The 26,988-nt window shown below is 51.1% G+C and overlaps 1 protein-coding gene across 2 annotated transcripts in view; it reads right to left on the bottom strand.

The window, feature by feature from the left end:
* Window positions 1-910: 910 nt before the first annotated feature.
* The window catches only part of ANGPT4 (angiopoietin 4), a 47,434-nt gene continuing 21,356 nt past the window's right edge, over window positions 911-26,988 (bottom strand). The window contains exons 2-10 of one of the 2 annotated variants that reach the window (XM_061126978.1): window positions 25,028-25,183; window positions 23,373-23,494; window positions 20,452-20,684; window positions 18,716-18,766; window positions 16,318-16,433; window positions 14,288-14,389; window positions 12,646-12,812; window positions 7,226-7,356; window positions 911-6,295 (exon numbers count right to left, since the gene is read on the bottom strand). In XM_061126978.1, coding sequence (XP_060982961.1) covers window positions 6,135-6,295; window positions 7,226-7,356; window positions 12,646-12,812; window positions 14,288-14,389; window positions 16,318-16,433; window positions 18,716-18,766; window positions 20,452-20,684; window positions 23,373-23,494; window positions 25,028-25,183 — 1,239 coding nt within the window. In that variant the 3' untranslated portion in view covers window positions 911-6,134. The remainder of the gene's footprint in view (window positions 6,296-7,225; window positions 7,357-12,645; window positions 12,813-14,287; window positions 14,390-16,317; window positions 16,434-18,715; window positions 18,767-20,451; window positions 20,685-23,372; window positions 23,495-25,027; window positions 25,184-26,988) is intronic. The other variant, XM_061126979.1, reaches the window with a different exon arrangement.

The following is a 26,988-nucleotide window of genomic DNA, read 5'->3' as shown; positions in this document are numbered from 1 at the left end:
GGTCACAGGGTGAACACACTCTGGAGCAGGTCATTTGTGTCCAAAACTGTCTCCTCACTGTGTGACTTTGGCCAAATGTCTTGGCTTCTCTGGGCCTCAATTTCCCCATCTGTAAAAGGGGAAGATGATAATACTACCTATCTTCCATGGTCATTACAGGGCTTCCCCAGATATTCTAAGGGAAATTCTCCATGGTATGCCTGGCATAGAGAAATAATTGGAGACAGCATCACAGAGAACTTTACTATGTACAGGGCCAGTTATAGGGGTCCGCAATTTACTAAGACTTCATGGGGATTTCGGAGGCTCCAGCGTGATGCTTGAAAGGGGCAGAAGTGGGACGGGGACCCAGCTCTCTGCAGAAATCAGAGAGCTGAACCACTAAAGAGAGAGCAGCCACTGCATGTTGGGCCCTGACTTCCATGCCATAGGGACATAAAGGTCAAGTGGAAATGGACAATTCTTCCAGGATACCCGGTGGCCATCTGGGACCCTTTCTTCAGGAAGCAGGAATGCTTCCGACTGGAAGTCTCTGAACTTCAGTGAAAGAACCCCTGGAGCAGGGGTGGAGCTGGGAAAGGGTTGAGCTGAGTGATAAAGTCCTGCGGGTAGGCTGAACTCAGGGTATTTGGGAGCCTCTGAAGGTTCTAGACAGGGGAAGTGACATGACTGTAGGCCAGGAGGGAGCACACCTAGAGACGGGTCCCTATGAGGAGGCTGCTGGGATCTTCCAGGCAAAACCTGAGGCTGGGGTGAGAGGGCAGGTGCCGGAGGGGAAGCAGTGCCGGATGTCCTGCTTCTCTTCCTGCCAGCTGGGAAGTGTCACCTTTGAGTACAGCTGCCCTGGTCCCAGAGAAGGCAGCTGTGGTCAAGGATGGCAGAGCCACGCACAAGACACAGACTACTCAACTCCAGACTCGCACAAAAGAGAAATATTTAACTCACTGAGTTTTAGGGTCTTTCTGCTACAGCGACTTAGCCCGAACCAGAACTCACCGTGTGACCTCAGGCAAGGCACTTTACTTCTCTGAGCCTCAATTTCCACTTTTGTAAATCGGGGGCAACAGTAGAACCTGCTAGGATTCAGAAATGATGTGTGTAGAACTAAAACGGAGGAGGCATGTGGTTAAAGCCCCTTATCTCTGCACAAGCTCCCCGCCCCCCATAACCCCCTAACTCTCATTTAGCCCAAGGGCAAGCCTTTTATTTTTCTCTTCCTCCTTCTGACTCCCTTGGTGGCTCACGGCTCAGGGCAGTGGACACAGGGCCCTCCAGGGCCCTTGACCCAGGATCTGAAAGACTTTCAGAAAGAAGTGATCCCTAGCCTGCATTTTACAGATCGGGAAACTGAGGTCCAGAGAGAGGCAGGGGTTTGCCTCAGCTGCACAGGTCCATTCAGAGTGATGCCAAATCCAGTTCTTGGTGGGCACTGGGCAAGGAGTAGATCTCTGATAAAGGTGCTGGGGGCACCTCTCCCACCCTCTCCCCAGCTCACTGGGGAGCGGCAGCACTGGCTCAGTGGCATCACTCCTCCGCACTAACTTCTTTACAGTTCCTTGCGACCGCCCCAGGGCCTTGGCACATGCTGTTCCCTCTAGTGGGAGAGCTCTTCCCACAGCTCCTCACCTGACAGCCTGTTTCTCACTTTTCGTCCTTGACTTAAGTGACTTTCTTCAGAGTCTTTCCCTGATCATCCTGCCCAGTTGGACCCTCTGAAATCTTTTACCTGTAACTCCTATTTATTTTCTTCACTTATAATATATTGACTAATCAGTTAATTTAAATTAAAACATTTTGATTTTGGTGAGTCTTTCCCTTTAGTCTCTTAAGCACTATGATTTCTGGACTGTGGCTGCCTGTCTGTCTTGCTTGCTGCTCCCCCATCACTGAGGCAGGCTTTGGCCCAGACAAGGTCCTCAGTACATCCTTGCTATATGAATGAGTGAATATGTGCATGAACGAATAAAATACCTGAGTGACTGTGCCAAGCCTGGACGTTCACTGCTGCCTTGAGCCTGCACGACTTCCCTGTGACTAGATCACAATCTCCCCATTGTACAGATGAGGAAAGTGAGGGTCAGAGAGGTCTAACGGGGAAGGGTAGGAAAGTGTGGGATGCTAAAGGCCATTGGACTTCCCTGTCCTCTGGATACATCCAACAGCAGCTCAATAGGATACGTTACACATTGATCTAATACAAGAAGTAACACATTTATGCTGGCTGTGGCCTGAATCAGACTCCTTTCTCTGAAGGGCTGCTCCATCAAAAGATGCTGATGCTGCTGTCGCCAAGGCAACACTGTTAGCTTCCAAAGCATCTTTCATGAGAGAGGTGAAGGCCCACATGGACACTGTGGTGGTGGTGGTGGGGGGGGTACAGTCTGCAGAAAGGGGACAAATATCCCTTTCTACCGAAACAAACCATCCTGATGCTGGCCACTCCACTGCACCCAGGAAAGGGCCACCTCGTACCCCACCCATGGTTGCTGTCTCTAGGCTGTGCACAGTGAACTCTCTTCCCCAGTGTGGAAACTGCCTTTGCTGGAAACATGCAGAGATCTCGGGAACAATGTGTTCTCCCTGCCTGGCTCCACAGGGATTTACCAGACGCCAGTGGAAAAGAAAGAATAGTCTTGGAAAACTTTCCAGAAGGTTTGTTCAGCCTTTGATATAGGTGGAGAGGACATCACTCCAGCCTTTTTGTGGTTGATGCCAAGATGCCTCCAGAGAGCTCTGGACAAGGAAGGCAACTGAAAGATGCAAGTGCACTGGAGGTGGTATTGGCTGAGCTGCTTGGATGAGACTCTTTCCCTCTCTGAGCTCTAAATTCTTCATCACTATGATGGGGAGAATGCTGGTCTGATGCAGAGAGAGGTGACAAGGCTTCTACGTAGGAACCTGCAGATGTAGGTATCCTTGCAGTTTCTGCAAGCAGTGGCTTCAGCAGACCCAGCCAAGGCCAAGGCCATGTCAGCCAGGCCCCAGGACCCTGTGCACCCAGAGTCCTTTAGCTGTTCATGTCTGCAGCTGTGCTGAGTCAGTGTTGCTGTCTTTTAGGCATCCACAGGTGCTCTGTCCTTATAGCACAGATGGGAACAGTAAAGGCTCAGAGGGCCAGGGGCGCTGCTCCAGAGGCAGAGCTGGGACTGTGAACTAGGGTCTGACACCTCTGGGCAGGACACAGCAGTGTCCTTGATAGTCTGGGACAAACCGGGGATTACCTGGAGCCCGAGGGACAGGCCTTGGGGGCACGGAGGCTAGGAGAAGGGGCAGGGATAGAGATGAGCTATGGGAATCTGCAAGAGGGAAGGAGAAAAAGTGAACCCCTGTTCTCGACTACCCAGCATCCCTGCTTCCTGAAGCAGCTCCTCATTTTCTCCAAGGCCAATCCAATGCCTTGGAGGGGACTGACCTCAGTCCCTGGTTCCAGGCACGATCATATGACCCAGGTCCCGTCAACCAGAATCACAGTGGTAAGTGCAAGGATGGTCACAGGATGAATCCTGGCTGGAAAGAATCCTGCCCTTGTTGGAATCACTGGGACAGGAGAGCTTTCTGGCTGAGGGATGTTAAGCAGGCAGAACACGAGCCTACGGTTGCTGGAGCCATCTGCCAGAAGAGAACCTGATGGAGAATGAGGTCAGCAGGAAGGATGACAGGCCTGAGAGGTGAGGAGCAACATCATTTGAGCACCTGGATCTAACCACACCTGAATCTATCACTAGACTCCCTGTATGTGAGTCAATCTACTCCTCGGGATAAGTTTTCTGTCCCTTGCACTTGAGAATCCTGGCACAGAGAAGGAAGGAAAGTTAAAAAGGAAGGATGACCATTTTAAAGAACAGATATGTGAGGGTTACCCCAATTGGCTTCTTGGCATTTTTAGACAACTGGAGTGCAGGTAGGGATTGGAGCCTTCACCCCACCCAGAGGAGCTCTGTTCCTGGGGCTCCCAGCAGTGCCTATACACTTGCAGTAAAAAAAAAAAAAAAAAAAAAAAATTGCTGTAGCTACAAAAATAAAGCACATACCATCCCTAGGTCCAGGAGAAGGGGTGGCATGTACTACTAGGGCTGATTTCTCCACCCCATTCACTTCTTTGGGAACTAACATTTATTAGGCACCTGCTTTCTGTTGGGCTCTGCTAAGAGGCTGAAAGACGCGGTCTCATTTCCTCCTTCCCTGGCACAGTGAGGAGGGAGAATCACCATCTCCATCTCACAGACCAGATGATCGAGACCTTGAGAGGCCGGACCACCGGTTTCAAGTTCAAGAGCCGGAGCAGGTCTGTCTGACTCCAAAGTCCTGCCCAGAGCACCACGCTGCATACAGTAAGTGCTAAATAAAGGCTCGCCTAGCAAATGCTGGATAAGGTGGTGTCAGCCTTCTGGGCTGCAACCTGCCCCTAGGTACTTTTCCCTCCTGCCTGAAATGTCACCATTAGCAACCACACCCTTTGGTTTCCCTGAAGGAGAGCAGCACTAACCTGTGCTGGATTGACTCAGGGGATTGGTGGAGGTGGGAGCTGGGGCAGAGCCAGGCGGGACGAAGGTGCCCTATGTCCACCACACAGCATCATGCAGGAGAAAATCCTTCTGAAGATAGAGGGGTGTCTGGGCGGGAGGGCAGGTTGGTCCTGGCTGGGCCCAGGTATTGGCTGAGGACGACAGGTCTTCAGTGGCCACATCAGGATTGAGGTGGGTGACACAGTAATGGGAGTGGGTGGCAGAGTGGCCGTGGCCCCTTTCTGCTCCTGTCCTCTGAAAGAAGCTCATGAAGGGCCCCTGGTTGCCCAGACTCAGCAAAGCCCAGTCTCCATGGATAATTGCAGTGTCGCTCTTGGATGAGAGAGGAGGAGACTAGGAGTTCTGGCTTGGAGGCAGGAAGGATCTGGACCCAGCGATTGGTGTCCTGCTCAAGGCAGAGTGGGCAGTCCCCAAGAGTCCCTAAACTTGAGAGCTGGCATGAGCTGGGGACACAAGAAGGGTGGAGGGCAGCCCCAGCCAGAAAACTGGCTTCCTAGGGCCAGAGAAGCCTTGGCACGCTTAGTTCTAAGACCAAAGACTTAGTTCTAGACTCTTTTTCCGTGACAGCATGTCTGTTTTAACCCAAAGCCTCCTTCCAGTTGTTTTTAGAGGCTGTCTGAAAATGTCATGGTGTCCCTCATCGCTGAAAATGGTGAAAACAGCTGGGGGTGGGGATGGGGCCTGGGGTTTAACTCATGACTTGGGAGAACCAATTTTCTCTGAGGGCATCCACAGCCCCAGGAGATGCTCTGGGATAATCAGGTCCCATTTTCAAATTAGTAAATTTGGGGAAAGCAGCCCCCTCGAGCCCTTTCATGGGCGGTCACAAAGCACATGACCACATTGATGGCTCTGAGAAGGCCTGGAGCTAAAAATGCCTGTCTACAGTGATTTAACCTGGTGTTTCCCTCCCTCGTTAGACCATAGGTACCTTTATTCTCGCTGGAACATATTCTAGAACATTCTAGGGGTAAAGGAGTACCTCTTAGATCTCCTAGAGCTCCTGAGAAACCATGTCTGAGCTTTAGATGCTGGGGCCTAGGAGTGATGGACAGTGTGGGTGCAAATGGCGATTCCCGTTATAGGGGGACACAGCTCCTTCTGTCTCAAACAGAAAGTTTAAGGATGTTCAAGGACATGAGAAAGCTTAGAACAAGAGATGGCCTACCCAACAACCCGGGGACAGAATCTGGGCCTCCACCTGGGCGGTTTCCTCCTGTAAATACCTTCCCACCTGCCTGAGATTCCACCACTAGCTGCGTATTCCTTTGCAGAGCCCAGTTAAATCTGTTCTCCGCTATGCAGTATCTCATTCAGAATACTGCAACCCTCAGGCAGGCAGGAGAGCCCTGCAGAAAGCAGGAGGGAAGAGGAAAAAGGGACACTGAAGAGGCAGGAACCCCCAAATGTCCACCATTTCACAACTCGAGGGGAAAACGGCAGGAGGTGACTCTTCTGGACTCCTGGGGCAAGGAGGGCTGGCTCAGGGGACCCCCAGGCTGTCCGGGACAAGGTCCTGGCATTGTGTCCTGTGTTTGAGTCCAGCTTGTCCAGGGGATACCATGGCCAGGTCCTCCTGTGGGACCAGCCTCCAGGCGTGGCTGTCCCTTAGATGCCCAACGGACGCACCATCATGCGAGTGGCGCGCAGTGAGTAGCTGGGACCCTTGAAATACTGCCAGCGGATGCCGTTGATTTTGCGCAGGTGGTGGCTGACCGGGTAGTAGATGCCGTTGAGGTTTGAGAGGCCACAGGCGTCAAACCACCACCCTGGTGGAGGCAAGAGGAAGAGGCTTTAGGGAGGTGGGGACGCAGTCAATAGGGTGAGGGCAGCCCCCATACCCCACAGATGAATCGGGGCTGTTGGCCCCTGAGAGAAGCCAGCTTGCTGAGGGTGGGGTTGGGTGGGAATGGGCGGGAGATCCCCAGACCCTCTCCTCAGCCTGGGGCCTCCAGAGGCTGGGAGCTTGGGTCCGTCTCTCTGATGTCTCTGTCTCTGCTCCCTGTGACCCTGCCTTTCTGGGTCTCTCTGCCTCTCACCCAGTTTCCATCCATCTTTCGTGGATGAAATGTGGTCTACATTTCTCTCTCCACCTTTCACTCTGTACCTACCCCTGTCCCCTTGCAGCACTGTGTCCACCTCTCTGTCTGTCTATCCTGATGTCTCTCTCATCTCCATCTGTCCCTGTCTCTGTGTCTCCGGAGGTCCCCTCCAATCTCTGTCCCTCTCATTCCATCTCTCACATCCCATCTCCTGCTCCCCGCAGAAAACACTGCTTGAGTCAGAGTTGATGGGCAGCTGCCCCTCTGCCCCCCACCCAGGTCTCCCTCCTCCCGATCCTGCTTGGCCTGGAGGGTTGGGGGGGAGTCTCAGATCTGGGGTTGGAGCAGATTAGGCACTTCACCCCTCTAGGGTGCACCCTGGTCCCCACCATCAGTGCTGCTCCGAGGTCTCAGCGGAAAACTGGAGGTGCCCGCTTTAGGGGGCAGGGAGACCCTGGAGGGGACCTTAAGGACTCAGTGGAAGCAGGGGAGTTTGGATGAGGTACAGCCAGGCCAGCCCGCGAGTGAGTGAGACCCTGACCTGTACCCACTTCTTGATGGCACCTGGCTGCACAAAGACCCAAGTGGGGAGGGGATGAGGGTGTTCGGCCAGGTGAGCCTGTGTGGAGGCATGGGTTCACCCCATCTTGCACCCACCTCCAGACAGCAACTGGGCACACTTGCAGAGGCAGTTGTCGTTGTCCGAGTCGAGTGTGCTGAAGTTGGTGCTCCGGAGGATCAGGCTGCTCTGGTGCCCTGCTGAGCCAGTGTACCCCCCCAGAGAAAGCCTGGAGGCCACCCGGAGGTGGTGATGGGAGAGAGGCCCAGAGTCAGGTTGGGGCTGGTTGAGGAAGGGGCTCCCCTCTGGTTGTCCTGGGAAGGGAGCCCCATCCTGGGATGCGGGGCCATCTCCCCTCCTGGATTGCCCTCCCTGCCTGCTGCCGCCAGGGACAGAGTCCCCATGTGTGCCAGGACCCTCTCAGCTGGACCTGAGTCTTGGACAGTTGTGAGAGTGATCATGATAATGATAATAGTATTAATGAGGACCATGGCTAACACTTTTTGAACATCGACTATGTGCCAGGCATTGTTTAAAGCACTTTACATGAGTTAACTCATTCTTGCTTAATCCTCACCATACCCTAAAACTCCTGTTTTACAGAAGAGGAAACAGAGCTCCCGAGAGCCAAAGGAGCCTGCCCCAAGTGGCCTGACTTGGGAGCTGTGTGCCTTCCCTCCCCAGCTGACCATCCTGCATCCCCAGCCCTGTCACACCTCCTCACACTCATCCTCCAGCCCCCACTTCCAGGAAGACTTCCTTGACCACACCAGCCCACATGGATCAGGCCCCAAGGCACCCCAACACCTGTGACTTCAACCCTTGCAGCCAGCTGGGGAGGGTTTCTATTTATCAGGCTACAAGACCCTGGCAGGCACCTTGAGGCCTGTGTGGTGATTACAACCATGAGCTTTGGGGACAAAATGCCTGGATTCAAATCCCAGCTCTGCTGCTCACCAGCTGCATGCTCTTGGGCAGATTTCTTCACCTCTCAGCTTCAGCTTCTTCATTTTTTTAAAACGGTAATGATAGCATATTAACCATCATTGTGAGGAGGTGACCTCAGCATGTGACGAGCGTGGAGCAGTGCTGGCACACGCTAGGTGCCCAGCACATTCAGGGCTTGTTGTTATCCGTCCTGTCCTGTCCATGTGTTTCCAGCCTGGGGCGCGCGGCTGGCACAGGCGTCCACTGAGCCTGACTGAAGACAGTGCTGGGGGCTTGTAGCGGGGGAGGGGCTCCACTGACAGTTGCGGCAGGAACCACTTTGGGGGCAATCAAGAAGGTCTTCTGGGTGGAGGCAAATGGACACCAGGTCCAGCCAGGGCAGTTCAGGGGAGCTCAGGGGAGTTCCCCAGGGCAGGGCCTGCAAGATACCCCCAGAGGGAAGGTGGTGCCTGGGCATGTGGCCTAGCTCAGTCCTGGTACCTCCCACCCATGGATTCTGCCTGCGGAGAGGGCAGGGCCAACTCAGGGCAGGCAGTCATGAAGCCTCAACTATGCCCTTAAATATATCACCCTGGGCTCCCATGACTGGTGTTACAAACCCCCTTCCAAGAGGCCCACCTAGCCAGGGCCTCCCTGGGGTGGGAACAGGCTGGCCGGCCCACCTGCTCATATGGTCCCAGCTTCTTGTGACTGTTGACGGCTCCCCTTAAGGGCTCAGACATGTCACTTCAAGGCCAGGCTTGGGACTCAGGCTGAGGTTGGGGGTCATGTCTAGTCTGGGGCTGCGTGAAATCAGTGTTGGACAAAGCCAAACGATCTCATGAGGTCATTCAGCAGCATCAGCCCCTTACTGGGCCCAAGTCCTCAGCCTCCCTTCCCCTCTCCTCTGGGAGCCAGCAGGGGGATCTGCAATCTCTAGGGGACCCTGAAGTCATGGGCCAGGAAACCGCACTTGACCCATTTTTCAGATACATTTTGAACATATTCATGCCGAGGCCTGGGGAACGCAAACACCTGGGTCCTTGGACGTCCCCAAGCGAGATACAGAAGGGGTGTGAGCCTGTGTGTCTGAGGTCGTGAGCATTTGGATATGCGTCTTTGGGCCTGCGTGTGTATGTGTGCTTGTGTTTTGAGTTTGTGCAGCATTATCTATGGTGGGTTGGGTCTGAATGCGTGCTCTGAAATCTGTCTGTGGCTGGGGTTGTGCATGTGTTTATCTGCAAGGGCTTCTCTGAGGCATGTTTGCACAGGTGCCTGGTTGCGTGCCTGTGCTGGTTTGGGTAGCTATGGCACTTGTATGAGTCTCTGTGCTCTGAAGGTCCATGTATGTACCCCAGGGGTGTGGTGAGCCCCTCCGTACGAACATGTGTGTCTGTGCGTGTCCCTACGCACCTCTGTGTGTATCTTGCGCTTGTGCCGGGTCTGGGTGTGTGGGCACCTCGGGGAGGCCTGTGCCTACTTCAGTGCGTGCTGCGCCTTGTCTGGGCCTCCCTCACCCCGCTCCATGGCTACTTCTCTGCAGGCTTCTGCATGCACCCCAGCTGGGCTCCGGAGGGTCCCCATCACTGTATCTGACATATAAGGGTGCCCCTCTTGCCCACACCCCAGCTGCTGACCGGCAGGCTTCCCCCACTCCGGGCTTCCCTCAGAGGATCCTCCTCATCTTACCAGGCAGCTGACTCTGGACAGTTGGGGCCCAGGGGCCAGCATCTGTTTCTGTCACTTTCCCCTAGCCCTTCTCTGGCAGTTTCCAGGCCCCTCTGTGTTTTCCAGGACCTTCCAAACTGTTCCTGAATGAGCAGGGCCTATTCTTTAGGATCCCAGCAGCCTTTGAAAGAGCGTGGCTTAAGTTTAAGGTTTCCATGGCCAGCTAGATGGCAACTCTTCTGTCTTTTTTTCCCCCCAGAATATCCCTGCTGCCTGGGGTGTCCTCTCTATCCTCTCTTTGCCTGGAGAATGCCTACTCTTCATAGCCATCACCTCCTCCAGGGAGCCCTCCTTGATAGCACAAGTGTCTCTATGCTCCTGTGCTGTCCCCTTAGGCAACTCCTATACTCCTGGGGGTGTGGGAAGACACACTCATCCCAAGATACACACGACACACTGGCCTGTGAACAACTTTGAGGGGTAGAGCGCAGGTCTGATTCTTCTCCAAATGACCAAGGCCAGCCCACACTTAGCGCAGGGCAAGTGTTCAATATATTGTTGTTATTATTTTGGGGTCTGCAAAGGGTGAAGTAGATGTGGGCCCTTTGAGACCTGAGAGTAATGGGCAGGGAGCTTCTCCGGGTCTCAGATAAAAAGTCAGAGGCAGCACATCAAATTCACATAGGAGAGCACAGCAAGTAGTTCCAAATTTAACATAAATGCCAATGTTTGTATAAACGGACATAAATAACTGAGATATACATAGATGTAGAGGTACTGTATTTCTGTCTTTGGATATATTGCTTATATATCTCTAACATTTACTTAACACTTACCATATGCTAGGTGTTTTCCCACAGGTTATCTCAATTATGACATGGATAGTGTGTTTTACTGAGGCACAGAGAGGTAAGTAACTTGTTTAGGGTCATGAATCTGACAAGTGAAAGAGTCAGGGTTCAGACCCCGGGCAATCTGGCTCTAGGGCCATGTTCTTTAGCACAATGAGATATAATATTTTCCTGATATTTCTTCCCTAAAAAATAGCAGATCATGGACTTGGGGCCACAGAAGCTGCTGCCCCAGAATTGGGTCATGGAGATGAAATGAAGTTTAACTGTTACATGTGTAGGAAAGGGAGGGACCCCCCACTTCCTGTTATGCACTTACTATGTCCCAGGCCCTGGGGATGGGAACAGCAGTGAACTCGCACAGAGCAGGCCAGCAAAGTGTGTGAAGGGATGGCTTGGGAACAATAACTGTAATATAATAGTATAATATTATTTGTTGAATGTTTGCCAAGTGCTGGTGTTAATGCTCCATGTGTAGTGTCTCATTCAAGCTTCACAGCACTTTGAGGTGTGTACACTTTGGGCACCTATTTCATAGATGAGACAGTAGAGGGAGCGACTTGCTCAGGATCCCTCAGGGAGATAAGGATAAAGCCAGGATTTAAGCCTTGGCTTTGGTGGTCAGTGGCTTAAAGAGAGGTCAGCTGGGTGTTGTGGCTACTCACTGGTCAGCTCGAGGAGTCAGGGGGCATTCCGCTCAGCCAGCCTAGCCCAGACCTGGGGATGTTTCATTTAGCTCCAGACCTTACACTTTAGGAAAGAGCATTGTCAGATTGGGTTGAGTCCCATAAAGAGGGATGTCAGAAGCAGCCAACTGGAGGAACCAGGAAAATTTCACAGAAAGAGGGTTTGGGGGCACATCACTGAGAGGTCGTCAGAGGGGGAACGAGGCATACAGTGCAAGGGGTCAGAGTCATCAGCGATTCTTTGGAAGGAAGTGGCTTCCCATTAATGGAAGCATTCCAACATGGTTGGATGATGACTGTGACTGTGGAGGAGGTTCTAGCATCATGTGAAAAACCAGATGACATGTGAGGTCCCTTGTGGCCCAGGAGCATGAGTCTATGAATTTAATTCTGCCCTGGTTCCAAGATAGCTTATCTTTAATATCCTTGAGTTTCTCAGAGACATAACAAGATGGAGGAGAAACACAATGAGTTTTGGCAGCAAAAATGAGTTCAAAACCAGGCCCTCCTTACCTTGTAACTCTGGGCAGTTCCTACATCACTAAAGCAGGTATAGCAATACTTACCTCCGAAGGCTATGTGTGCATGTGTGCTTAGTCACTCAGTTGTGTCTGACTCTCTGCGACCCCATGGACTGTAGCCAAGCTCCTCTGCCCATGGGGAGTCTCTAGGCAAGAATACTGGAGTGGGTTGCCATGCCCTCCTCCAGGGGACCTTCCTGACCCAGGGACCGAACCCAGGTCTCCTGCATTTCAAGCAGATTCTTTACCATCTGAGCCACCGGAGAAGCCCTCAAAACGTTATCAGGAGGATTAAACGGAGTTATGTGCCTGGAACATAGTAGGTGCTCAAGAAATGCTCATTTCTTTTTCTGCATGGGACCAAGAACCCAGGCTGAGGGGGATGGTGGGAGAGCTTGATGATTTTATAAGTTGCTCATATTTAAGCCCATCCTGTGGTACAGAGGTACGGAGAAGCTGACTTGACTCGCCTGAGTTCACACAGCGAGCTGGAGAGAGCGAGAACAAGCCTAGGTCTCTCACTTCCCAGCCCGGAGACCTTTCCACTTCACCTCATAGCATAGGACAGGCTGGGAACATCACCTCCCCGACTCCAGGCCTGTGAAAAATGACTGACTCGGGGTGACTGACCTTGGAAGGCCCCTTCCCGCTCCTGGCACGGCAGCGTCAGCGGCATTCTTTCCACCCCACCCAGTGGCCGGGCTGTGCTGAGTGCTAACCAGCCGCCTCCCGAGCCCATGACGCGCGCCCAGATGGGGGACAGATGGCAGGAACAGGAGACGCCCAGGGACTGACCCCTGGTGCAGACTCCGTAGCCACTAGCCCAGGGTCCCCCGCCGCCCACCAGCCTGGGCCCCAAGCCCACCTGTAGAGCTGCCCCTCGCTGCCCAGCTGGAAGTGCTCATACTGGGCATAGGCCTCGTTGCCTTCCCAATCTTGCAGGTCCACTCGCAGAGAGTAGTTTCCCCTGCTGGTGAGCTGGTACACCACTTCATTGCCTAACCAGTGCTCTCCAGCTGGGTTGCCAAAGCCCTAGGGAAGGGGAGAATGGGGGTGGGTTGCATGCAGAGGACAGAGGCTATGCCTCTGGTTAAGGATCTGGGCTGGGCCGGGCTCTGGGGACACTCACCCAAAGCCATTTTGCTAAATGACCAAGTTCATAAAGAATAGTGTGGGCAGGCCTAAGGGTGGAGCTCCCCAACTTCTAGAGTGAAAAGACTAAGACTTTTGTAAATGTAAAAATCTGTTAAAAGCAATTGAAAGCACATTTTTATGAAGTTCAAGAACAGGCCAAAAAAAGTCTGTTGTGGTAGAAGTCAGAATAACCACTACTTTGGGGGTGTCTTGACTTGGAGGGGACACAAGGAGGTTTTCTGGGGTGCTGGGAATGTTGCATATCTATCTTTGAATGGTGGTCACATGGGTGAATACATATTCACTGAAAAGTCACTGAATCTTACTTACACTTAGGATTTGTGCACAGAAATGCATGTATATTAAATCTCAATTAAAAACTAACTAAAAACTTAAATCAGCTTCATACATGGTAGAGCAAACTTTGTTCAGTGACATGGCAGCCACTGCAAAATTTCAGTAACAGAAATGTAAAATGAAGAGCATTGAGGTGGAAAGTATCCCAGGGTGACAAGTATCCAACACCCTTAGCCAGGACAGTAATTCAGCACTAAGGACAGGGCATACCTAAGCCCCACTCCCCCTTTTAGTACCACTGATCAGTCTAATGGTTTATAGTCAGCACCCTTTTGTGTATTTCTGCTTCTGAGCACCCTATTTCTTTTTTCCATTTGAATGATCCTTTAAAACCCAACTGGTTCAAGAACACTCATTGCTTAATTTGGTATTCATTTTCAAGTATTTATCAAAAGGACAGCAAGCAGACACACACAAAATAGTGTTGTTATATTTCCGTGTGAGTATCTTTTTCTATTTCTTTTGCTCTTAAAAACTTTAAGAGCTTTTAAGTCAGCTTGCCAAAAATCCTTTACTCAAAATTTAATTAAAAAGTTGGAAGACAATCAGACATTATCCCTCATCTTGTAGAATGCATGGGGTCTTTGAGTCAGCAATTCTGCATTAAAAAATCTCTCCTGCAAATGTAGTCATGTATGTGTGTTAAGACAAAGACATTCATTTAAGCAGTACATCCAGGGGTGGGCAGCAGACGTTACTTTTTTCTGTTCCATTTTTTGGTATTCTTTAAAGTTTTTCCAGCAATGTGTATCTTCTGCAAAAACTAAAATAAAATGAAAGCTAAACTTTCATTTTTAGGATATATGTCAGGACTTGCAAAAAGAAGGTTCAATTTTGGGTGTTGGAGTCCCTGACAGTAAATGTGTGCTGGCCAAACCTGTTTAAAGGGAGTTGGTTTAGGCAGGCTGATTTTTTTTTCTGAGAAGGGTTGAGGGCAAACCAGATGCCTGCCCACACCCCAAGCCCTGACCCAGGTTTCAGGACTGACAAGATCCTCCCCAGGGCAGTAATGTTACCTGTTTGTAATCTGTCCAGTTCCGTTGGAAACTCACGTTGCCATTCTCACGGCGCTGAATGAGGGTCCACCCACCTCCGCTGGTCTCCATGTCACAGAACACCTGGAGAGAATTGAAAAGGTGGGGAATTCGAAGTCCCTGGAGGTAGCCAGAAGCCAGGTCTGGGCCAGCCTGAGGGTCATCTGACTGACAGAATATCACAAAGCAAGCAGTGAGCTAGGTGGTCAAAGGCATTGCACAGATCCAGGCCCAGACCCTTCCTCTCTTCATTTGTCCACTGAAGATGCCAATACCTTCATATTTTTGTGCCTTAGGTTTTCGTCTGCACACTGGAACTGTGAGAATTAGATGAGTCATCCATCTAAAGAACAGAACTCAGTAAACGGAGGCTTTTTATTCACTATTATTGCAGGGTTCCTTTAAGAATGAAATGCCAAGAGGTATAAAGTGCTTGATATATGGTGTAGACTCAGGAAATGTTATTATAGGGGTTCTCTGGTGGCCTAGTGGTTAGAATTCAGTGCTTTTATTATGGAGGCCTGGGTTCAATCCCTGGTTGGGGAACCATTCTGCACGCCATGTGGTCGGGACAAGATACCAAAAAAAAAAAAAAAAATGTTATTACATTTGGTGGACAAATGTTTTTCTGAGTACTTACTAGGTAGCAGACTCCATTCAAGGCATGGAGAATGTAAATATGGATAAGACAAAGAGTTCATTCTTTTGAAGAGCTTACCATCCATTGCAATCACATCTTTCAGTTTAACTTTTGTTTACATATTATTTTTTCAGCCAGTTCAGTAGATTTCAATGTTTGATGAAGACATACTTGGTGTCTAGTCCCATACTATTAATAGACAAATCAGAGACAAATGAGAAATAAATCAACCCCCAGGGATGGTTTCATCTGGAGGAAGCTAGCAGACTGATACAGCTAGCATGTCTGATACAACTGGCAGACTACTGAATATGAACATCTGGGCAGCTACAAGATGAGTTCCCAAGAAAGAGTCAGGGGCAGCCCTGGAAGGCTGCCCAGGGGAAGTGGCATTGGAACAAGGCTTTGGATGTTGATATGCCTGCCAGATAGAGATGAGTGGAAACAGCATTTCCAGTGGAGGAGGGGAATAGCTGGAAGAGAGGTTCTGAGATGTTAAAGGTCTGTTCAGGAGAGAAGACAGTGGTATGTGTTGTGAGGCTAGCAGAGACTGCAGGAAGGGAAACTGAGGTCCAGAGAGGGGAACGTACTTGCTCAAGGTGAATGAGTCAAAAGTAAAGCTGAAGTTTGAGCCTAGATCTCTTACCTCCCAGGCCAGCTCTTCCCCCTCTATCAGTGTTCCCAAATTTCAGCTATTCACACTTCCCAAATTCCACCATAGCTGAATTCACTTAATTTCATATAAAATATTTACTTTAAAAGTGGTGTCTTTTTTCACTTAAGTAATGCATCTTAGAAAGGATATCTTATTAGTACCATGAAAGGAAAACTAGTAACACTTGCCTTTATTCAGATAATTATAAAACTATATATAATAAAACAATATAGTGTTATAAAATTCTAGCTATAAATTGAAGGCCTGATTTCTCTTTGTTAAAAGGGGGTTCAGCAGGTGTGTGAGAACTGTTAAAGATAATCTGAGCCATTCTTCTTGATATACTCAGCAAGGTTGAAAGAAAACTGAAAAGGGAATATGAAGTGGAAGATGGGCTAGTTGTTCCTTAAACTCTTCCACTTCTGGGTTTGGCCCCAAAACCCTCCCTCCTGACATCCACATTTTGCCTTGACTACCCTCCCTCCACACATTTGCTAACTGGTCCTCAAAGTTCAGGGTCTTCGTCAGCCCCAGTCCCTAACATCCCACATGGAACAAGCTAGAAAATATCTGCTTTAACCGCATGATCTGACCCCTCATTGGGTGACCCCTACCTTCTTTGGGATCTCAGATATTGGACAAGGCCTGAAGTCAATGTGGGGAGCAGGTGGGGGTGAGCACCCTGTGATGGCCTCAGTCCCCAAGGAGCCCCCTAACCTTTCTGGGCTCTGCCACACTGGCCACATGGATGGTGTAGATGCCACTGGCTTTGGCCCCAAAGCTCTGGATCTCTGCACAGTCCTGGAACACCTGTTCAACTGCCTTCATGGAGGCTGCAATGAGACAAGGTGAAAACAATTAGCAGAGAGCAAAACGCTTCCCAGGTGGCTCAGTAGCAAAGAATCCGCCTGCCAATGCAGAGACACAGGAGATTCAGGTTCGATCCCTGGGTTGGGAAGATTCCCTGGAGAATGGCAACCCACTCCAGTATTCTTGCTTGGAAAATCCCATGGGAAGAGGAGCCTATAGACTATAGTCCATGATGTCACAAAGAGTCAGACACGACTGAGCATGCATGTACATTGATGAAGGTGGGTGTGCTTTTGTGATAAATAATTCACCTGCCAATGCAGGAGATGCGGTTTGATCCTTGGGTCAGGAAGATCCCTTTAGAAAACTTATGAAATTTTGCCTAGCTAAAAATTTATGACAAATTTTGATTCTGCTTATTTGACTTAGTATGAATAGAACGGCATATTTCTAATTTAAAAGAAAACAGACACACAACAAGCAACAAAGGTTTACTGTATAGCACAGGGAACTATAATCAATATCTTGTAATATTCTATAATGGAAAATAATCTGAAAAATTATATACGTGTATACGTAAAACTGAATCATCTTGCTGTATACCTAAAACACTGTAAGTCAACTATACTTCAATAAAATATATTATTACAAAATTTTTTTAAAAGAAGGAAATGGTAATCCACTCCAGTATTCTTGCCTGGAAAATCCCATGGACAGAAGAGCCTGGCGGGCTACAGTCCATGGGGTTGCAAAGAGTCAGACATGACTGATCAACTAAATAACAAAGTGAGACGGAAGGGGCCAAGTGGGCACTCCTGCCTGCTCTGTGCCAGATTCTGGGCTGCGAGATGTTGGGGACACAGAATGTATCAGGCCCGGGGAGGTTTCCTAGAGGAGCTGACAGTTAGCTGGGACCTGGACGAGGAGCAGGGACTGCCCAGGTGTAGACGGAGGATCGTCTCAGGCATCGGGAACAGCACAGGCGCAGGCTCTGATGTGGGAACAGGACTGGTGTGTGCTGGGGTTGGGGTGTGGTGAGGGGAATTTGGGGCTTCCCAGGTGGTGCTAGTGGTAAATAACCCGCCTGCCAATGCAGGAGATGTAAGAGACGTGGGTTCAATCTCTGAGTGGGAAGATCTCCAGCATTTTTGCCTGGAGAATCCCATGGACGGAGAAGCCTGGCAGGCTACAGTCCATGGGGTTACAAACAGTTGGACAGGACTGAACTGACTTAGCATGCGCACGCGCACACACACACACACACACACACACACACACATGGGGAATTTGCCTGAGGCCACAGAAAGGAGATGACTCACCCTGATCTCAGACCTGAGGCCAGAGGGAGCTCTGGCTGTTTGATGAACTAGAAAGTGTCGTCAAGGAAGGAGAGACGAGTCTTGAGATTTCAGTCTTGAACATGGGGCTGAGGAGCGTAGACTGTGGCTAGGAAGAGTGCTCTGGCCAGAGTGTAGGACAGAAACTGGGAGGGATGAGACTCAAAGCAGGAAGGCCAGAGATGAGGCTGTTACAGTCTTTCAGGACAGGTAACTGGGGCTCCAACTTCACTGAGGTACTTCTCCATTTCATAAACCAGAAAACTGAGGCCCAAGAGTGAGGTAACTGGCACAAGGACTCACGACTGGGTCGGGTGGGAAGGGATGAGTAGGGCTTACCTTCTCTCTGGGTCTCACTGGGCAGCTGTCCTTAGAGCTCCCTCGGGGTAGGTGGCCCAGGGTCCCCTCCAGAGTCCACTCTACCAGCATCTCCTAGGTGGGCCCCTCCCCTACATTTTGCTTTCCCTGGGAACTGATCATTGGCCTTAAGAGAGGATATTAATTTAATGGCCAAATTCCACCAGGGCTCTGGGTGCCTCCAGGCTTAGCACGAAAAAAGTGACTATTGGTAAATAAACTATTCAAATCCCCTCTCTGGCTCCTTTTGTGGAATCCAATTAGAGCTTTGGGCTATGAATCCACCAGAATCCAATCTTTGGGTAGGTGGGTATCCAATAATGTTAATCAGTCAGTCTTGTCTGACTCTTTGCGACCCCAAGAATGTAGCCCGCCAGGCTCCTCTGTCCATGGAATTCTCCAGGCAAGAATACTGGAGTGGGTAGCCATTTCCTTCTCCGAGGAATCTTCCTGACCCAGGGATCTAACCCATGTCTCCCACATTGCGGGGAGATCCTTTAATGTCTGAGTCACTAAGTTTAAGGTGGGTATCCATGGACAGGGCTAAAGTTCCAGATGGATAGGTATCCTGACCAGGGATGAACCAGGAAGCTACCAAGTGTGTGACTTACTGTTTTTGGCTTCATACGTGAACCTCAATCCTGGATCTTGGAGCTGAGGCCCTGTTGAAAGGAGGCTATTATTCCCAGATCGCAAATGAAGAGACAAAAGCCCTCAATCCAACCCAGTCTGTGCAAAAACATTCCCTGGACAGGATCTCCATGGTCTCACTGGCCAGGCCCCTGGTCCCTGGGGAAGGGAAGCAGACATTGGGCCACAACTGGAGACTGGGTTGGCATCGAGCCTGTGGGGTGAGGTGTTGGCTCCAGTCCCCATTCCTTTGGCTGAGCTACAGGATGAATTTAGGCAGCCTCATTGCCACGGCTCTATGCACAAGCCAGTGATGGGTTCAGGTCACAGTTAATCTCATGGTATGGACGGTATCCACCTTTCTTGCCTGTGGCTACCTCAAACCTTTTCAAACCTCCACCTTGGGGGGTGCCCAGCTTAGATGGCGCTATGGTACTGTCCTCTGTCTCCACATTGCTGCCAGCCACAGTGTCTGGAATCCATCATTATTGTTCAACTCCTGTGCCTTAAAGGCTTTCCAACTTCCCCCTATGGTGACCCAGCAGCGGTAGGAACCCTTTCCCTTTCTCTCACCACCCATTCTCCCCTCCCTGGTTCCAATCACACTTCCTAAAAGTTAGTCCCTAGAAAATGAGTTAGTCCCACCCTGTTCAAAACTTTCCTGTGACTCCCTGCAGCCCTCAGATTGAAGTCCCCTCTCCTGCACATAGCGTTTTAGGCTTTCCATTGTCTGGAAAAGACCCTGAAGCTGGGAAAGATTGAAGGCAGGAGGAGAAGGGATGACAGAGGATGAGATGGTTGGATGGCATCAGCGACTCAATGGATATGCGCCTGAGCAAACTCCGAGGGATGGTGAAGGACAGGGAAGCCTGGTGTGTTGCAATCCATGGGGTGGCAGAGTCAGACACAGCTGAGCAATTAAACAAGTCTGGAAACTTCAGGAACACTGCTAGGAGGGCACCTAGCACATACCAGGCACTTAACAAATATGCATTTCTTCCTCCTTCCCTCAGAGACCCACAGAGGGGGCTAGCCATTTTTTTTTGGCAAGAGACATTTGTGGAACTATGCTGTTCACTGCTGTACCCCCAGCACTCAGCGCTGGGCTGGCTCAGTAAGTGCTTGTTGACTGAGTGACTGACCCTGGAACTGAGTGATTGAAGTCGGCCCCATTAGAAGTGGGGGCTGGGGAGCAGGCCCAGCCTTTGTCCTTAGGAAACTGATCCAGAGGTGCGTCTCCGCTTCTGTTTGGCCCTCTTGGTTTAGGGGGCAAGAGAAGTCCTTGCGGGGTGGGGTGGGGCAGAATCCAACCTCTCCATTCTGTAGACAGGGAAACTGAGGCCTGGGGATGAGGGGGCAAGCCCAAGCAAGCGGGGATGGAGGGTGGATCCTGGAATCCCCAAGTTGTCAGTCTGGGCTGGTGGTGTCCTTCTTATCATCACCGCCATTGAACAGATGGGGAAAGGGAGACCAAGAGAGGGATGGGGCACGCTCAAGGTCACTCATGGAGTCAGGAGAGTCTGGATTGGTTCCTCTTAGGACTCTGGTTGTTGTCACCATGATGACTACTCTTTGTCATTTCCGTTTCATGGGTAGGGGCGGGGATGGTCCTTCCTGCAGTGGCTGCCAGAACAAGCGTGAAAGGGCAGGAGGGTAAGCAGGGTCTCCCTCCCTTCTGCTGCCCTCCGCCCGCACCCCGGGTGCCCCGGTCGCTCACCCCGGCCCTGGGCTATGACGCGCATCAGGCGCTGCACCGACTGGAGCAGCTGGTGCTGCTGGCGCTGCAGGACGCTGGAGTTAATGCTGGCGGCGCGCAGGGTGCTCTGGAGGCCGGCTAGGGCGCCGCTCTGGAGGCCCAGCAGGCGCCGCAGCTGCTCCTTCTCGTCGCGGAGGCTGTCCAGCTCCGCCTGCTGCTGCGTCTCCAGGGCTTGCACCCGCGTCTCCAGCGCGCTGTGGGGAGGGGAGGGGGCGCACAGGGGTGAACCCGCCGCCCCCAGTGTGCAGTCACACTCAAGGGCTTTCCCCTGGGTCCGCACCGAGGCTCGGAGAGGGAGCGTCCTGCCTTAGGTTTCCACATCCGGAAGGTCCGTGCCCACGGATAGCAGAGTGAGGAAGGGAGGAAAGAGAAACCTGGCCCTGGAGTAAAATGCCTCAGGGTCCAGTAGAGGAAACAGGTGGGGTGGGGGGACACACCCGCAACCCGGTAGCCGTGATCAAATCCCAAATATGTGTGTCCTTTGACCTAGCAGTCCACTCACCGCAGACAGCCTGCGGGGGGCATGGGCAAGAATGTCCTTTGGGGGAGTCGGCTGTAATACGGAAAAACAAAACAGCCAAAATGCACAACAGCCAGGAGTGGCTGAGGCTGTTCTGTTCTGGTTTCCCTGGAAATGATCTGGAGCGGTTCTGAAGAGCAAGGAGGCTAAGCACAGCTGTGCAGAAGGGGAAAGAGGCCAGGGACTCGGAGTGGCACGTCACTGCCTGTGGTCTAACCCTGCATGGAAGAAATTAAAAGAGGAAGAAAAAGGTATGAAGGTAAATGTAGACGGATACTTGGGAGCTTATAGGAAGAGGCATGGATAGACATATGGAAGGACTTGGTGGGACCTGTGTTTACAGAGAATGTGAAAGAAAATCTACTAAGTGCTGGTACTTCTGTGGTGCCGGTTTGAGCAGATGGAAATGAAAAGGAAGGGATGGGTGGAGGGGGCCAACTTTCCCTTTCATTTTGTACAAGTGTCTATTGTCTGAGGATATAATAAGCATGAGGCATTTTTGTAATGAGTTTTTTTAAAAAGAAAGAAATTTTTGACTCAGCTTTTGCACTTCTGGCATTTTATCCTACAGATTTGTTCACATGTGTGTTCAATAAGGGATGGGAGTGATATTCATAGCACCATGTGTTGGAATCATAAAAGACTGGAACAACCTCAGTATCCACTAATTGGGCCCTGGGAAATATATCTGGGGACAGGTGTCCAGTGGAACATTATGCAGCTGGAGAAAAGAATGCCCAAGTGTGTCATGTAGTTATGGAACCATCTCCAGGATAATTGGGGAAAAAAAAGAGAAAATACTATCATGACAAAGAATAGTATGTTCCATTTGGGTTTAAAAGGGTTAAAAAGGGGACTATGCATACATATTTGCCTCTGCTGCCGGTGGGTGGGTAGCTGATTGATGAGGCAGGAGGGAGATATTTTCTTATGCACAAGGCTATGCCAACCATTCTCCAGAGTAAGAAAATGAGTCCAGCCAGGGCCGGAGGAATTTCCCTGGACCCCAGATTATGCCTCAGAAAGAGACAGGATTTGGGCACACCTGGATTCTAGAATTTTAGCTGTCTCCATGGGCCAAGCGTGTATTGATGACACCCTCCATCTTCACTGGTTTCTGTGTGTGGTGGTCGCTCAGTCATGTCCAACTCTTTGCGACCCCATGGACTGTAGCCTGTCAGGCTTCTCCATCCATGGGATTTTCCAGGCAAGAATACTAAAGTGGGTTGCCATTTCCTTCTCCAGGGGATCTTCCCGACCCAGGGATTGAACTCTGATCTCCTGCACTGTGGGCAAACTCTACCATTTGAGCCACCAGGGAAACCCACTGCTGGCTTGCTAGTTTCTAGGCGCTTTAATTCAGTTCAGAGCGCTGGGTAGTGTCCCAGCGCTCCCCACTTCCCTTGGGGTGGGGAGTAAGTATAAGGAGGTACACAAACTATCATTAATGGTCCCCAGATCACAGGGAGCTTGAGGATCCTTGTGTCCGTATCTTGACTCAGCATATAAGCAACAATAACTTCTCATTCTGTACATGGGCCTGTGACTGCTTACCTGTGTGGGTTCTGCTTTCTCCACCAGCCTGAGCTTGGCAGTTTTTTCTCCACTCAGCTCGAAACTGAGATGAAATCAGCTTCAGAGGTCCATGTCTCTGCCTTATCTGTACCCCAGGACTCTTTGTAATTTAAAGGGTGTTCCCTTTGTGTTTATTTGCTTATAAATGCTGAGACTCTCTGCTAATACAGATAAGAAACATATCACTGTGGTTGTTTCTGGGAAGGAGAGGAGTTGGTAGGTGAGATTATATTTATTTATTTCCAGATATGTAGATCAAATTAAGGTGTACAGGGTGAACTGTATGGTATGTAAATGGTAGTTCAGGAAAGCTGTTAAAATCTATAAAATAAATAAAGGAAGATAGAAAAGAAGGAAAGAGAGAGAGAGAGAGAGAAAGAAGAGAGGAAGAATCAGGGTGTCCCGAGCCCTAGGAAAATGCCTGTCTCCTACCCCACTCAGGACAGGGTGGCCAGGCCTCAGCCAAGCCCCAGTGTCGACCTTCACTCTCAACTTTAGCCTGATCTCCTACCCTGGTTTCAGGCCTTGCCCTAGCCCTGGCCACGTCCCAGCTCTAGCTCCAGCCCTAGTGCCCCTCACTCCGGTCTTCAGGCCTCTACCTCTGGCCCTAGCCCCCATCCTGGGCACTAGCTCAAGTCCACCTTTTAATCTTGCCCCCTCGCCGCCCAGTGGAGCCCAGCTCAGGCTGGTTCTGGTGCTCACCCCGGATCCCCTGCCCACCTGGGGCCCAGCCCAGCCCTGGAGCTCAGCCCTGGTCCCTGCCCCATGTCAGGGGGCCAGTGCCCACCTGTTGTGGCCCTGCAGCCGGTGGAGCTCATGGTCCTGCAGCAGCAGCTGCTTCTCCAGCTTGTTGGTGGACAGTGAGGTCTCCAGCAGCTGGATCTCCATTCGTGATGTCTGGTTCAGGAACTGCCCCGACAAGGGAGGTGGGGATAGGGAGCTTTGTAATAAGCCCTGCAGGAGCCCTGCCCAGCAGCCACACACATGACCTCAGGCCCTGCCATTCCAGAAACGTGCTGACCTATTTACACCCTCTCAGTGTTTCATTCACTCACTCACTCATAGACCCTAATATTGTGGTCCTTTCTTTCATTCTGCCTTGTGTCTGGAAATTCTTTCCCAACCTGTGCATGGACCATGACACCTAACTAGGCTTGTAATTATCTTAAATTTTCTCTTCCCCATCCCTGTTCATGACAGTTCCATTCCTCCTGCCATGTATGTGGGAGGAGTCACCCTTGACCCCCCCACCCCAATAGCTAATCCATCAGCAATTAGATATTTGCTCCACCTTCCAAATGGCTACATGACCACTCTCCTGCTCCTCCATGCCCCGCTTGGCCCTGACCTCCATCTCTCACCCTGTGTCCTGTGCTGGCCTCTTCACAGGGCTCCCTGTCCCTGACCGTGTCCTCTATAGGCCACTGTCTGCTTGGTAGTCTGGGGTAGACTTTTAAAATGCGGCCCCTTAGCTCAAAATCCTCCTGTTGCTCCCACCTCACATGGGCCGGCAAAACCCTGTAATGCCATCTGCCCCCATCACCTCTGACATTGGCTGAACAGTCTCCCTGGGTCACTCCAGCCATACTGGCCTCCTTGATGTTCCTGGAGCTTGCCAGATCTGTTCCACCTCCAGGCCTTTGCACATACTGCTCTCCCTGTTGAGAAGGCTGTTCTAGTAAGCCTGGCCCCAACTCTGCCTTCCCAGTAGTGCCTTCCTGGTTGTATTGTCTAAGCTTGCAACTTGGCCCTCTCGCCAGTCCTGGCACACACTCTCCACCGGTCATCTCGTCCTTGCTACTTTCTCCCTAGCACTATCACTGTCTCATACACATGTTATTTATCCTGTTTGTTTTCTTGGTGCTCATAGAAGGAAGCTCCGGGGGGGGGGGGGGTACAGATGCATACCTATTTTATTTACTGCTGTAAACTAGAACCAGGCATCTCCAACAGTGCTTGGCACATAGTAAGGTTTAAGAAACACGTGGTCCTTTCTTAGCTGTCTTTTCAGCCATTCATTTACTCACCTTCTCACTTATATTCCTGTCCCTTTCCTTCCTCCCTCTCTGCTGCTCCCTGTGGCCTCCTCTTTCAGAGATGTTGTCCCCCTAAGGTCTAATAAACAGGTCTAATTTGTTATCCACATTTTCCTGAAGTGCTGTGAGCCCCCGAGGGCAGATGTGTGCTGCTGAATCCCAGCTCAGGCCGGACACTGGAATCACAGAGGCAGAAGAGCCAAACCCAGTGTCTACTGTCCCCCCTCATCCTGCTCTGGGCTCACGGCCTGGTGGGAGACAGTTCTGTGATGGGGTCGTCAGGGGCTGCAAGGTCAGAGGAGGCTCTGACCTTCCCAGGGACAAGGGTCAAAGCAAGATGACTAGGGCTATGAGCCAGCCTGGCCTGCCACAGTGCCCCCAGTGCCACCCCCTCACCCTGTAGTACCTGAGCCTCCACACTGGTCAGCTTGCGGGTCTGGGCAGTGGTGTGGGTCAGGAGAATGGTGCCCAGCTCCAGCATGGTGGCTGTCTGGTTCTGGGCCAAGTGCTGCTGAACCTGTGCCAGCTCCAACCTCAGGTTCTTCTGGATGTACCCTTCCAGCTGTGAGGAGACAGACAGTGTGCTGGGGTCACGGGTAAGGGCTAGGGGAAGCTTCCTGTCCCTTCCATATATCCCCTGGAAGGACATAGAGCAACTGGGGGAGGCCTTGATGCCAGGTCAGGCTGCCATCACCTCTTGCTTACTCTATTTGTTGCTTTCTCCTCAACCTCTCTGCCTCCATCCTTGTCCCATACACAGCCCATTCTCCACTCAGCAGCCAGAGGGATCCTGTTAAACTGAAGTCAGATCACACTTCTCCTCCATTCAGGACTCTCCCAGGGTTCCTATCTCACCAAAGTCTTCCACAGAAAAGTCAGGGAGGAAAAGCCAAAGTCTTCCCTGACTGCAGGTGCTTTTATGACCTGCCTCCTGCTACCACTGTGGTTTCCTCTCCTAGTCTCCCTCACTCCACTCCAGACACCTTGCCTCTGTGACACCCTTCCAACACAGCAAGCATGCACCTGCCTCAGGGCCTTTGCACATGCTATTCCCTCTCGCTGGATCCTACCACCCCACACCATCTACAAGGCTCACTCCCTCATGTCATTTCAGTTCTCTTCCAACCCCTTATCACGCCCCAACTTTGTATTACATATTTGTTTATTGCCTTTTAAAACTTGCCCTTGACACGTCAATGCCATGAAGCCAGGAGCTTGGTCTTGCTCTCAACTTTATCTCCATATCTAGCACAGTGCTTAGCATACAGTGGGTGTTTAAAAAAAAAAATATGTCCAATGAGTTGCTAAGAGGGGAAGCAGCAATTGTCATTATAGTCCCCAACGTCATGCACATGACCCAGCTTCTTAGGACTGAGCCAACAGCGGGAAGAGGGGATGAATCTTTCCCTATACTGGAGTTTGCAAGTCCATCCATCAAACCAGACTTTTATTTTCTGGCCCCCTCCGTCTGTGAAATGGAGATGAACTGGCCAGTCTCCAAGGGTCCTCCCTGCTTAGATATCTTGGGATCTGACACGCTAATGTTCATTTCTTTGACAGGACTGCTCTTTTTCCCAAGAGCAGGAGAAGCTGGTCTGGCATGAGACCAGGTCAAATTGCAAAGGTGAACAGCGTGTTCTCAGGGCTCAGTGCCTGAGGACAGAAAGCTGGTGCCCCTCCTCCACTCCCTCTCCATTGGGCATATTTGCTGGCTTTTTGCCACCATCTCCATCCCCCAGCTCTGGCTCCTTCCCACCCCCTGTCACTCAGCCCTCCAGGAGGTCCAACAGGGCAGCTCCCAGGGTCCCTGGGAAGGCTGGTGCTTCCCAGGGAGAGGGGGTGACCTTGGCTGGGGGTCAGGCTTCAGCTGTTTCTTCCTTAGTCTCTTCACCTCTCTTCCATCTCAATTGTCTGCTCCCACACCTCCCTCACCTCCATGCTTTCTAAGGGGCGTGGCTCGTTGTAGTGCAATGTCAAATCCTGAAGGGGGCGCAAGTGGTGTCGATCAGAGCCTCGCTTCTTAAAGCGCGTCCTTGGGGCAAGCATCACCAAGGAGCTTGTGAGAAATGCAAGTTTCTAGGTCCCAGATCCAGACCTACAGAATCAGAAATTCTGGGGAGAGACTCATCCATCTGATGTTCGCTCAAGTGGAGAGGTCACAAAGGGGACTTGAGGACCAGGGAGATAAGTGTGTCTGAACTTCTCAAGCCTTTGTCTGTTTGACCCCTTCTTTCCTCTCTGGCCCCAACCTCTGCAACAGGCAAATGGGTCCAAGGGTCCCTAGGTAAAAATTAAAGAAAAAAAAATATCCTTGACTCCACAGATCCCCTCTATCTGTGCCTCCAATTTCTTTGCTCACTCCCAAAC

Source organism: Dama dama, chromosome 23, assembly GCF_033118175.1.
Source record: "Dama dama isolate Ldn47 chromosome 23, ASM3311817v1, whole genome shotgun sequence".
NCBI lineage: Eukaryota > Metazoa > Chordata > Mammalia > Artiodactyla > Cervidae > Dama > Dama dama.
This window is presented reverse-complemented; position numbering and strand designations above follow the sequence as displayed.